The sequence below is a fragment of the Scyliorhinus canicula genome, chromosome 2 (genome assembly GCF_902713615.1).
Source record: "Scyliorhinus canicula chromosome 2, sScyCan1.1, whole genome shotgun sequence".
Lineage (NCBI taxonomy): Eukaryota > Metazoa > Chordata > Chondrichthyes > Carcharhiniformes > Scyliorhinidae > Scyliorhinus > Scyliorhinus canicula.
Genome location: NC_052147.1, coordinates 46,576,439 through 46,590,866, shown reverse-complemented (window position 1 = coordinate 46,590,866; position 14,428 = coordinate 46,576,439). Strand labels below are relative to the sequence as shown.

Genomic DNA, 14,428 nt, shown 5'->3' with positions numbered 1-14,428 from the left:
CAAATCTCTCTTTTTCTAATGAGCAAGATAGCTATTACCCAGAACTTGATAACATTTTACACAACACATAATTTGAATGTTTCCTAGGACAATGCTGCTTTGATGGTTTAGCCATTTGGGATGTAATGCATTTGTCCACATACTTTGCAACTTGCCAGAAATTAAAACCATTCTTGTGTCTGATTGGCCAGTTCAAAAGGTACCATCATTTGATTTGCATCTAGACCCAAACCTCTGATTGATGGATCGAAGAACAATCCAGTTTGTCTGCAGCTTCCATTTGATGTGTGTGTTGGAAAAGTAGCTCCCACCTAAAATTCGAGTCATTTCTTGAACATCTTCAGTATCTTTAGTAGCTATTTTGTGTACCTTGAGCATAATGTATCTTTATGACAAAAACATAAAATGTCTTCAGTATTGTAATATATTGCATTGTAACATCAATAACTAAAAATAATGTTGCAGAGGCTTAAAATGTAATGATTGAATTTGTCAAGATGTGATATTTGTACTGAACCAAAAGTAAATTGTCTTAATTTTTTGGTCAATTGGAGATGATTATCAATTGAAACATCCATTTGATTGTGATTCTTGTGCAAAGTTTTATTTGCAATTATTTCTCATTTTCTACAGAGTGGTTCTATCAGTGAGTCTGACATAGGGAGCCTAAAACCAGAAGCATCTCCCCATTCTCTATCACCATCGGTTTCTAGTAATTTGGACCGGAGGGACGTAAGTACTGTAAGATCTCTCACTGATAGAAACCCTCAGCTGCTTGATAGTACATAACCTGCATGTGCAAGAGAAGAGAGATATATATTGCCAAAGCTTTTCGTCTTGCACTCATTATGGCAAACACACGAATGCCAAATTTAAAGCTACCGCAACAATTGTGCTGTAAGAGAAAATGTGCAAATTAGTTGGCAAGCTGACTCTGGCTGAGGCATTGCCATGGAGAAAGCAATGTGGGACTACAGGCTCCCCAAGCTGCCTGGTAAATCAAAAATGGCACAAGGCTTAAACATAGTTTTTTTTGTTTACATAGGACAGGTCCCTGCATACTCTACATCACTTCTAGCGAGCAAAAATGTGCCATGTTATGAGCTCATCTGATTATTATAAATTGATTGTTGGTAGCTATTAGTGTACTCAGGATTGCTCAGCAATGTTGCCCAATCACAGGATCACATCAAACGGAAGATGTTTTGTGTTGAGATTTTACAAGCATAAGCTAATTGAGTACAGTGCTGGAGGAGTATGTTGTCTGATTCTATCAGTCACTGTTGCGTCATACAACCTTTGTACCTTGCATTGCACCTATACTGAAATTCATATATGACCTTGCTCAGGGGCTGGTTTAGCACACGGCTAAATCACTGGCTTTGAAAGCAGACCGAGGCAGGCCAGCAGCACGGTTCAATTTCCGTACCAGCCTTCCCGAAAAGGCGCCGGAATATGGCGACTGGGGGCTTTTCACAGTAACTTCATTTGAAGCCTATTTGTGACAATAAACGATTTTCATTTCATATCATTTGTGGTACGCAGAATGTTTTTTTGATGGACAGCAGCATCCTTTTAGTGGAAAACACCATTTGCATTTCCACTGCATAGTAGCAGTAGTTTGCTGAAGCTGTTGTTCAAATTGCTGAGATACTTTGGCTTTCCAGGGTAAATTGAGGCAGAACGACTTTTTAGGTCCAAAAGCAGGGCCATTGGCCCATTTGCGAGATTAGGATATCAATTGTCCTGCAGAATGGCTTTGATGTACTCTATTTCTGCCGCAAGCTAGCAAGATTTAGCAAATGGCTTAGGCCCTATTTGCAAGGTTGCTGATGATGCCAATCTTGTAGTGTGTGGAGCTATACAAATCCCGAGGCACATGTTGACCAGTGAAGGTCGGCTTGCAGTTGATGGTTGTGGGGAACTCCTGAGTGGATTACTCAACTAGCTCATAGAGGAAATCGAGCACATTAGACTGCTTGACATCAAAAGTGAATTTGAGCATAGGATTGAGCGCATTAAGGCGTGTAAGGAACTTCTTATACATGGCTGCAGATTTAAAGATCACAAACATATCTACATCTTGGGAAAAATGTACGGGGTCAGAGGTTAGGCCTTTATCCAACACAAAAGTGTTTCTCATGGAAACCAGTGAAAATGTTACCTGAACCTAGAGGGGATCACATGCCTGCTCCATCTATTTAAGCATATATAGTATTATTAAAACTGAACTCAACTGTGCAAGTTGGGGGGTGGCATGTGGCGCAGTGGTTAGCACTGAACTACGGCGCTGAGGACCCGGGTTCGAATCCCGGCCCTGGTCACTATCCGTGTGGAGTTTGCACATTCTCCCCATGTCTGCGTGGGTTTCACCCCAACAACCCAAAGATGTGCAGGTTAGGTGGATTGGCCATGCTAAATTGGAAAAAAAAATAATTGGGTATTCTAAATTTTTTTTTAAACTGTGCAAGTTGGTAAATTCATAAGCTCAATGGATACAGATTTAATTTGTCCTGATGTGTGCAAGACTCAAAAGTTTGGCAACATATCTCTGATAGAAACCTTTTATGCAAAAGAATTTATCTTTGTATATACTGTTAAGCCAGTATATGAAGTATAATATTCTTCCAAGAAAATAATTTCTTATGCCTTTCCCAACCCAGTGAACTGCTTTTTTCAATATTCTGAGCCTGATTGTGTACAGCTTCAGTTATTTTTCATTTATAGACCTCGGTAGGTAGATTCTTTTACTATGGCAGGGATTGTGCCCAACTGTCACCTGCTGCCCACCTAACATCTTGCATCAAAGGTGATCCAAGTCGTAAACTGGACCTGTTACTACTTGCACTTAACTAGCCTAGTGGCAGTAAGCCGTGTTAGGGTACCCCAACTGCTACCTAGCTGACTAAGCAGGGAAAGATAGGGGATCAAACCAAAGCCTTCTGGTTTGTGTAGCACAGTGCTAATACCAGCAGTTTTTTTGCCCACTAAATCTTTGAGGGCATTATTCTAGTTGAGGGAAGGTGGGATGGAAGCGGGCTGGTGTGGTGTGGTCTGTTCCTTGCTGTCAACACGGGTTTTTTTTCCACCACCAGTCTCTGGGTCGCTAAGGGACCAATAACCATATAAAAGTCCAGCTGAATAGCCTATTTCAGGTTACAAATACTCGAGCACTGTCCATGATATACCATGTAATGCCTGAGATTTTAATTAAGGGCACATTTGATTTTTAATTTGCTATCATTTTAACTCTGGCACTTCTTTGCTATGTGATGTTACTTAAGCTTTCTGGTGACAAATCAATATATCATCCCCTATCTTTCATGCATTCAGCCTTGCCATTCTTGAAGTCATGAGATCTAATTATTATCGTAAACTTGCCTTGCTATAATTGTAGTGCTGCAGTACCTCCACTGGCAGGCAGGTGCAATTGCAGCATGATAATTTTATATACAGTTTCCATTATAATTATTGACTTCAGAATTTATGGTGGAAAAATTAACTGTGATTGCAAACATGTAAGACTTTTGATATTTCAATATATAGTGTGGAATTGTGTAGGTATTAGATTTTTTCATGTATAAAATTTTGGAGATGTTGGTTTATGAAAAGTTAGTACTTATACATGTTGATTGACACTGGAGGATCACTGAAAACCATGAAGGAGAAACAGCTCAGTATGGAAGGAATAATTTCACAGTAATTACAGGGGGCTTGTAACTTATTGTCAATTGTGATATTTATGGCATCTAATATATTGATTTGTCACCAGAAAGCTTAAGTAACATCACGTAGCAAAGAAGTGCCAGAGTTAAAATTATAGCAAATTAAAAATCGAATGTGCCCTTAATTAAAATCTCAGGCGTTATATGGTATATTATGGACAGTGCTTGAGTATTTGTAACCTGAAATAGGCTAATCAGTTGGACTTTTATATGGTTATTGGTCCTTTAGTGTCTTGAGAATTAAGCAATCCATCACCCTTGCACTAGGATAAGCTGTACATTGCATCTTCAAAGATGCATTTTTCAAAGCTGCCTGAACTAACTGTAATATAATTCTAGCATGAAGTTGTATATGATAAACTCTTAATGTCCAGATTCTCCAATAACATTGATGAGCAAATTGTAAAAAACAAACCGAAAAATTGGTTGTTATTCTGTCACTGGTGTTGAAATTATGAGCTTGTGTTTACTGCAACTTAATGCTTGTTTTTTGTTTGTAAATTTCAGGAGCCAATAACACCCCTGCAAACTGCTCCTGCTGCTACATCTCCAATATTTGTCCAGCCTATTCCTTTGCCTAAGGTATTTTTTATATACTTCTGTAGTTATTGGGCAAAAGGCGTTAGTTAATCTAGAAACTCGAGGCTCACCTCTATTTGGTCAAGTTGATGAGACTTGAGCCAATTTTCATTCACTTCAGAATTTTTGTAAAGTGTTTGATACTAAAGTAAAAGTGCGTAAGACTTTGGAATTCAGTTTGCAGCAAACAAACCAAAAATTGATGTAAACAGTTTTGTATTCAAAGAAAACAGCTCTGGCAGTTTATGAAGTCCAATTTTATACCATTCTCTTTACATCCTCAGCCTAAAGCTCATCAAGTCAGTATCAGAAATTTCTCAAGCCCTACACAGTGTAGCCATTGTACATCTCTGATGGTGGGTTTAGTACGACAGGGATATGCCTGTGATGGTAAGTGATTCATTAGCATTGACTATTCTAATACTTTTGACATTTTAGAAATTTAATATTAGATATGTAAATTACATTTTTAAAACCTAGGTTTTTAAAAATATTTTCTTATTAAAAAGTTTTCATTATAAACACAATGGTATCAAACAGTTAATACAAGTTACAATGCAAAAAGAACACAATAAACAATCAAGAACCCCATCTAACTTAACACCCCAATATTAAACCAAACCCCTTTACTGACAGTGACTAACTCTTTTTAAAAAAAAAAAAGAAATGAATAGCTCTCCTCTTTGGTAGAACCCTTCTACCGACTCCCTAATGGGGTAATTGATCTTCTCCAAAAGCAAGAATAACATGAGGTCACCCAACCAAGCCGAGGCACTGGGCGGAGTGGAAGATCTCCGCCCAGGCAGAACTTGTCTCTGGGCTATTAACAAGGCAGAGACCTTGGGTGATTGCTGTTCAGTACTGCTCTCCACAAATGGGAACTAGACGGAACAGCATTTGTGGGGGTCTTCCAGGGGATTGGAGGCACCCAGGTAAATGCCCTCTGGGCAGGCTGGCACCCTGTTAGTGCTAGCCTGGAACTGCCAAAGTGCCCAGATAGCACTGGCAGGGGCATTTACCTGGGTGCCTCCAATCCCCTGGAAGACCCCCATAAATGCTGTTCCGTCTAGTTCCCATGGTGGCAGATTGGCATTCCCAAGATGCTAAGCTGGCAGTTTTGGGGCAGCATGGTAGCATGGCGGTTAGCACAATTGCTTCAAAGCTCCAGGATCCCAGGTTCGATTCCCGGCTTGGGTCACTGTCTGTGCGGACTCCGCACGTGCTCCCCGTGTGTGCGTGGGTTTCTTCAGGGTGCTCCGGTTTCCGCCCACAGTCCAAAGATGTGCAGGTTAGGCGGATTGGCCATGCTAAATTGCCCTTTGTGTCCAAAATTGCCCTTAGTGTTGGGTGGGGTTACTGGGTTATTGGGATAGGGTGGAGTTGTGGCCTTGGATAGGGTGCTCTTTCAAAGCTGGTGCAGACTCGATGGGCCGAATGGCATCCTTCTGCACTGTACATTCTATGATTCTATGATTTGACCCTGCAAAAAGCCTCGCTCCAAACCTCATCATCAAGACTAGGACGTTTGTCCAACTTTACCTCATCCAACCGAGGGGACTCCATTGTACAAAGAACAGTAAGGCGAACAAATACCACTAGAACCTACTAATAAGCCTAACTCCAAACAGAACAAAAACGCTAAGCTCATTGTCTAAAGCAAAACTAATAAAATGAGCTGCAGTCACTCACTGCACCGCCTTCGTTAGCTAACTCTCTGCGGTTAGCAGGGCAACTCCTGCCCAGAGTGAAGAAAAATGCTAACAGAAAAAGGATACAAAGTATAAAAAAAACTCCTTAACACACAGTACTCCAACAGGGAGCAATGTATTTTCACAACATTTATAGCAAATAGAACAAAGCCCTCCAAAGAATTAACCCACACCCACCCAAATCCAACTTACAAAACATTCACCCCACATAAGAACAAAGAAATTCAGACAAGAGCAAGGAACTCCAATAACTCCCCATATCCACATGGTCAACCCCAACATCCAAAAAGCCTTAAAAAATCCACCATCAACTCACACCCAGCCCATGTCGTTTTACAAAAGAATCCACCTCCGGCACATCAAAAAAGTCTTTCCCCTCAGTCATTCAACTGCGCCAGCTACACCACCCCAAATCGGACTCCGTTTTGCACAGGGCGGCCCTCGTGTTGAATGCCACCCGCCTTCCTGGCAGCTCCCTCATAATCCTGGCAAAGCATAATCACAATGCTGTATTTCCCATCTCTGGACCCGTACCCTTCCCTGAAAGCTGTGAAATTTCACAATAACTGCTCGTGGTGGTTCGTTAGCACGGGGCTTCCATCAGAGTGTCAGATGGACACGATCCAGCTCGGGAGGGGTTTTGAATCCATCTTCACCTGCCAACTTCCCAAATATTTTCGCAAAATACTTCCATCCCCTTTGGCAACCCCACAACACAGATATTTTGTCTCCTGCAACGATTCTCCAAATCATTCACTTTGACCTTCAACGCTTTATTTGCCTCAGCGACATCTCGGCTTCCAGAGAGGCAATCTGGTCAATATGCCTCCAAAGGGCTGCCGCTATGTCTTGCATTGTAGCGCCATGCGCTTTTGCTCTCTCGTTGGTCTTCTCCAATGCCAACTGCATGGGAGACGAGACCTCTTCCATCGACTTGCAGAGGTCCCCCAACACGACTTGCCTTTGTTTCTCAAATTACCGGTAAGCATCTCGGCCAATAATGAAGTGGCCGAAGTCGCAGAAGCTGCTTCTGCCATTTTCTCCACCGATGAGCCCTGAGAAGCCTCCGATTCAGTCAACGAATTATCACCATCAGGCTTCTTTCCCCAATCTTCTTGAGCATATTACCGATGTAAGCACCTTACTTCCTTAAACAAGTGGGTTTTTGAACAGAAATACTCCCTGACATTGGGCAAAATGAGCTTAAAAAAACATACCCTAGCGGGAGCCACCACGTACCCGTCTTCCGTGCCACCGGAAGTCCCTTAAAATAAAGTTTGCACCTGTTTTTGTTTCAAGATGTTGGTAATGTAGTTGAATGAAAAATTGTACAGTCATTTGACAATATCTAAGCATGTGTTCAAGTTTCAAATTTTATTAATATTATAATGAAGCCTAATGTGCTTTTTATTATATGTCTCCCTCTAAATAACGTTTCCTATTCCATAGTGTGCTCATTTATATGCCACGTTTTATGCAAGGACAGTGCCCCTCAAGTATGCCCTCTTCCATCTGAACAAGCAAAGAGACCACTTGGGATAGATGTTCAGAGGGGGATAGGAACAGCTTATAAAGGCTATGTAAAGGTATGGAAATCATTTTTGGATAAGACGTTGAATTTATGGCGCTCGTTACACAGATTAATGCGCAGGCATATCAGACTATATTCTACTAGCACGTTGGTAGAATTAACGCTGCACTGAAAGAGCCGAGAGTTTAGAGATAGATGATTATTGTCCTAATAAACAGTTATCACTTTGAAAAGGTAGTCCATCTTAATTTCCTCAGTATCATCGTATTTATAGTGCTCCCTAATCCTAGTAGTTTGCAACTAAAATGCAACTGTGATTGATCAATTACCCATCACTATCCTCCATGATCCACATGAGTACATGGAATTAATTAGAAAAGACAGTTGACCATCTAAAAGCTCAAAATATAATTGAGAAAGGGACTTGTGCAAATGAACTTCTAAATGGTCAATTATCTTTTCAAATTAATTCCATTTTACAGCTTTTGGTCTCTTCCTATTCTGTTATTCAGGTTCAGAAACCTACATTTTTCAAGATGTATTAGTTCTAAATTTAGCATCATGGTGGCACAGTGGTTAGCACTGCTGCCTCACAGCGCCAGGGATCTGGGTTAGATTCAGCATTGGGGGTGTCTGTTTGGAGTTTACACGTTCTCTCCATGTCTGCGTGGGTTTCCTACGGGTGCTCCAGTTTCTCCCCTCAGTCCAAGGATGTGTAGGTTAGGTAGATTGGCCATGCTGAATTGCCCCTTAGTGGTCAAAAGATTAGGTGGGGTTATGAGGATAGGGGGGAGTCTATGGGCCTGTGTAAGTTGCTTCTTCCAAGTGTTGATGAGCCTGATGGCTGCCTGCGCTGTAGGGATTCTATGATTCTTCTTGACATTTTGTGATGGTTCAATTATTTTTTATTCCATTTACTTATTCCCTGTTAATGGTATGCTTTAGGTTCCTAAGCCCACTGGGGTGAAGAAAGGTTGGCAAAGAGCATATGCAGTGGTTTGTGATTGTAAACTTTTTCTATATGACGTAGCTGAAGGCAAATCTATGCAGCCTGGAGTTGTTGCGAGCCTGGTGCTGGATTTAAGGTAGGCTTTCAGATTTAGAAATAGTAAGACGTTAATGGATAAAAAGTAGATCATTAATATTTTGATTCCTCCCTCTTTATCCAAAGTAGTAATGGATAAGTTGGATTCCAATGTTATCCATCCAATAATTTTTGGATAGTTGATTTACAGTTATGTAACCTAACCATAAGGGCTTTTCTTCATTCTTTTAATTGGCATTAATCTAAAAATGACTCGGCAATTGTAGTTTTCCATTGCTTTACAAATTAAAACATTAAAAATTGCAGATCTGCTCCAATATTCTCTTGGGTTGTACATCATTAGGCAATTTTGTAGGCAGAAGTCAAATCTGTTACCATCCTCTGTCCTTACTGGTTATGATTTCAGCTGATGTTGGATAAGTCAGATCCCAGAATGGAACCTGGTTTGATAGATCATGTTTATTTTTTTACACTGTGGAGGGTACTTACTGAACAGAATCACAGGATTCTACTATTTACTACTTTAAAGAAAAAAAAACATTTATTCAACAAGAAACATTAACTATATTAGAATAGGCAACAAAAGATTTTGGAAAGATTTCATCACAAGCACCAAGAACAAAAATTGATTCAAAAGACCCAACACTCCATAGTTTTCACACTAAGGGTAGAGCTGGTTCAGTTGCAAAGAGGTTTTTCTTTCACTAGACTTCTGAACATTCCCTGGAAGTCATTTCACAATTGGTACCTCTCTTGAGATCCAGAAAATTCACTCCAAAGGCACCCTAACTCTTAAACTCATTTCTTCGGTCTTGCATCATTTTCCACTAGAGTCTTTGATCTTTTTGTCTTCACTCTGATATATCCATACCAACTGAAACTAAAACTGCTTTTCGTGTCTCTCCCTGTCTCTGTGTGGATCTTTCCGTTGACCCTCTGTTGCTAGGCAGCAGCATAGTTATTCTCCCTTTTGTGTTTACTTTAACTTACTTAAACTACTAACTCCTTGGTAACCCATCACTTCATTTTGAGACGCAAAACCTCATTAAAAATGGTTGTTTACAAACAGGGCCTGGAGAATTCCCAGCTCGATCTTAAAAAAAAAAGTCTCTGAAATGAAAACAACCAGGTTTGATCCTGGCTCTGGGGCACTGTCCATATGGAGTTTGCACATTCTCCTGTGTTTGAGTGGGTTTCGCCCCCACAATCCAAAGATGTGCAGGGTAGGTAGATTGGCCACGCTAAATTGCCCCTTAATTTAAATAAAGTAATTGGGTACTGTAAATTTAGTTTTTAAAAAGTGAAATGAAAACAACCCCAGTTTTCACCTATCTTAGCACAAAAATATAACAAAATATAAATTAAACTTAAAGCTATATTGTGTTCCTAACACCCAAAAATACAAGTGTGCCTTACTTAAAAATGTACCTAGTTCCTAAATCTGTTCAATATCTAGACATATGCGACCATCATGTCCTAACAATGAAGTCTGCATTGCGTAAACTGGATATTGAAATTTCACACTATTCCCCCGGCCCCCCCCAATGTGTTTTTCTTGTCTTGTAAAAGAGAAACTGTTTTCTAATGACATGAGGCCAATTGTAAACAAACACACTGATATAGAATTTTTTATAGAATTTTTACAGTGCAGAAAGAGGCCATTCTGCCCATCGAGTCTGCACTGGCCCTTGGAAAGAGCACCCTACTTAAGCCCACACCTCCACCCTATCCCCTTAACCCAATATATTTTGTATATATGTAAATAAAGTTTATGGCAACTTTAATTCTATAACACTTCTCAGGAGGTAACACATTCCATATTTCTGTTAGTGTGTTCCTCTCATTTTAGTAACTACCAAATTCTTGAGCTAGTTAACACTGAACTTCACTCTAGTTCTCAGCCTCTCAGTCTGACCTCTACTGAGGAATGGTGTTGCCTAGACAGAAACCTGCAGACATGACCTCTGACCATGTCCCTGTGCTCCTCTCCTCCTCCCACCCCTGGAAAGCTTTCCTTGCATGTCGGTGATAAACCACTCAACTACCTTTGGATCCTTCTATGTCTTCCTGTGGACTTCGGATAGCTGGCACCTTTCCCCACAAGGCTCACTCTAATGAATACATTCCAGCATATGAATTCTGCCTTAACAATCCTGTCTCAAATTTTGTGGTATATAGGAATCATATCGGGAATTTTCACAGTAACTTCATTACAGTGTTAATGTAAGCCTACTTGTGACACTAATAAAGATTATTATTATCTTGATTGACCTAATTTACATTCCCAAATGCATTCTGTGGATTGAATCCCTATGTGTGCCATCAAATTAATAGAAATATCTCAATATAAATTACAATATAATACAAATTCTTTTATCTTGAATAGTTTTGTCAAATTCAGTATGCAGATTATTTCATCAAATGAATTCCTTCCCAAAAAATATGCCAGTCTTTGGAATTTTTAAAAATCTTTGACCAAAGTTACAGCAGATGACAGAGAATCCCACAGTCTTCCATTTAGCTGAATCAAAAGCAGTTTTGTAAATTTGGAATTATCTTTTAAGTAATTTAGAATTCAAAATAATTATGCAGCTGCTAAGGGTTAGCCACAAGATCTATTTGTTTCTAGACCATCCTCCATCCACCTCTTTATTTCTACCATCTACTCTCTGTATTGTTGAGGGACCAATAAATAGCTAACTGTACTTGGGAGGGGTTGTGTAAGGTTTAGCTTTGCAGAGTTTTGGGAGGCTGATAGGAAGAGTGTACCTCCCCCTTTTGTGAAACGTATGTGTTTTCCTCTTCCAAGCTTCACTTGGTATGATGTTTTAGTCAAGTCTAAACTGTGTTGTGATTCTGGCTGTTAAACTTTTATCTGCAGAGATGAAGCCTTTTCTGTGAGTTCAGTATTTGCATCTGATGTAATTCATGCTACCCGGAAGGATATTCCTTGCATTTTCAAGGTTAGGATTAATCTCTCAATAATGAACTTCAATTATGCATGTCTTGAGTATCTTCCCTTGGAATTGTCCATATTGAAATTTGACCTAATTGGACTTTATAAAATATGAATGAATTTTCAGTAATGCTTGGAAGCATTTAATGTGTGTACTGGTTTTATGCTTTAAATGAGGAGCAATGGAATTTGGGCCCTAATCCATCCCAGATGATGGAGATGAAAGTCTCCTTTGCCTGGTATCTTTGCAAATCCCAAATGAAGTGACTTTGGTAAGTCGCTGTATATTTCTACATATTGTCTCTAAACTGGTAGGATGGAAGAAAGGTCATGAAGTATGTTGTTGGTTTGGTGAATGGGATTTTTGTCCTGATCGATTGCTGGAATTCTGTTTCAAGAACAGAATGTGACTATTCACTAACACTGACATCCCTCATGTTCATGAGAATTTTTGAAAAAGCTTAGTGTCACGATATTCCAATATACCGTTAGGTTGAAGGAATGGGATAGAAACTATTAAAGGCTACAACATGAAAAGGGAATGTTTTATATTCTTGTGGATGTCTACAGAATCGGACAGATTTACTTTTCATCAAGAAAGGATGTCAATTTTATTTGTTTAATATAAAATATATTTACACAAAATTTAATTCTGCAGGTGACAACTTTGCTCCTCTCCTCACCATCAAAGACCTGCTCACTGCTTATCCTGACAGAAAGTGAAAGTGAGAAAAGGAAGTGGGTTGGAATCCTAGAAGGATTGCAGAATATCCTACAAAAAAATAAACTTCGAAACAGAGTTGTATATATTCCGCAAGAAGCATATGATAGTACACTGCCTTTTATTAAAACAAGTTTATCTGCTGCTGTTATAGGTAAGACCAGCTGATGTTTTCTTTGTTTGTTGAAGGAAATATAAATTTATAACTAATTTTCACAGTTTGTTTTTGCAAAATCAAACCTCAATTTTGTGATTTTCCTAGATCGTGAGCGTATAGCTCTGGGCACGGAGGAAGGACTATTTGCTGTAGAGTTAACACGAGATAGTAAGCTACCAAATATCGATTTACCTTTTCTCATTCAAATTTTGGGCAGTTTTTAATACAATAATTGCAACAACTGTCTGATTAGAAATTGATTTTTGTAAACTTGGCTGACTTTACTAACTGTGGAGAAGTTTGAAGACTTAAGTGATCAAAATGCACCTCAATTACACCTGTTATAAATTTTGAGTGCTGGAAATTTTTCAGTGTATATAATAAATCTTCTCTTGATTGCAGTGATTGTTCGAGCAGCTGACTGTAAAAAAGTCTACCAGATTGAGCTTATTCCCAAAGATAATCTCATTGTCCTTATTTGTGGTCGAAACCGACACGTTCATTTTTATCCCTGGGCTGCTTTTGATGGACCTGAGACCACCTTTGATATTAAACTCGCTGAAACAAAAGGCTGCCAGACCATGGTTTCTGGATCTTTGCGGCAGGGTATTGTGAGCGCTCTCTTTGTGGCAGTGAAACGGCAAGTCCTGTGCTATGAAACTAGCCGAACTAAACCTTATTACAAGAAATTCAATGAAATTCAGGCCCTCGGCAATGTGCAATGGATGGCGATCTTTGAGGAAAGACTTTGCGTTGGCTATCCTTCTGGATTTTCACTGCTTAATGTCCAGGGAGATGGACCTTCCATTAACCTTGTTAATCTAATGGACTCATCGCTTGCATTTCTCTCACAGCAGCCTTTTGATGCTCTTTGTGCTGTGCGGCTGAGCAGTAAAGAATACTTGCTCTGCTTTAGCCATGTTGGCGTATATGTGGACTTGCAAGGGAGAAGGTCACGAATGCAAGAGCTGATGTGGCCTGCTGTTCCTATCGCCTGCGGTATGTACACCTTGTTTTGCTCTGTGCACCATAGCACTTCTTTTGCGTTTTGCTGTTTATTCAATACGTTTCTCCCTTTAGTATTAACATGCTAATCCTAAGAAGCCCTTAAATACGTTACTTCTGCGATATTTTCAAAACTGTTCCTAAGCATTCTTAGGTTATGCATTTGAGTGTTCAATTGAATTATCATTATGAAATTTACATTTCAAAGAGTCTAATGAATTTGTAGTTTTTTAGTGCCTTCTAGTTAAAAGGGTAGGTGTAAAGTACCTTCAAATACCAAACAAAATCTTTTGTGCTAAAACAATGATTATTTAATATCCAGGATATTACAATAAAAAAACTGATTTGGGTTTTTCAGTTAGCTAAGTAACTCTTTGAAACAGAAAGCTTATGGAAGAAAGTTGCCTATCAAGCTGCCATCAGAGCTCCAATCCAGGAAGAATTCTTATCACCACTTATAGAAAAGCATTTTTAAAATGTTTTTAATTTGGATAGATTAAGTGAAATGTTCATTTGTGCACCTTTCTCTTGTTGAGATATATGTGTATATATATATACATTTTTTTTTAGAGTAAACATCCGTCACACACTTTTAGGATAATATTACATTGCAAGAGTTTATCTCTTTTTCACCATCTAAATAACTTTTAAAAAATCAAAAGGCAGGGCAGCACGGTGGCCTAGTGGTTAGCACAACCGCCTCACGGCGCTGAGGTCCCAGGTTCGATCCCGGCTCTGGGTCACTGTCCGTGTGGAGTTTGCACATTCTCCCCGTGTCTGCGTGGGTTTCGCCCCCACAACCCAAAAATGTGCAGAGTAGGTGGATTGGCCACGCTAAATTGCCCCTTAATTGGAAAAAATAATTGGGTAATCTAAATTTATAAAAAAAAAAAAAAAATCAAAAGGCAACAGGAAATTTGACTGACTTAGAAAGTATTTTTTCTTGTTGATATTGTGACGATAATTTTCTCTCTCCCCTTTGGTACTTCTCTTTTATTCA

At 39.4% G+C, this 14,428-nt stretch overlaps 1 protein-coding gene across 1 annotated transcript in view; it reads left to right on the top strand.

The window, feature by feature from the left end:
- The window catches only part of cdc42bpb (CDC42 binding protein kinase beta (DMPK-like)), a 202,048-nt gene that overhangs the window by 174,969 nt on the left and 12,651 nt on the right, over positions 1–14,428 (top strand). Inside the window, 9 exon segments of the mRNA XM_038777355.1 lie at positions 634–732; positions 4,233–4,307; positions 4,589–4,694; positions 7,463–7,599; positions 8,490–8,629; positions 11,471–11,552; positions 12,204–12,420; positions 12,529–12,591; positions 12,826–13,422. Of these exon segments, the coding sequence (XP_038633283.1) occupies positions 634–732; positions 4,233–4,307; positions 4,589–4,694; positions 7,463–7,599; positions 8,490–8,629; positions 11,471–11,552; positions 12,204–12,420; positions 12,529–12,591; positions 12,826–13,422 (1,516 nt within the window).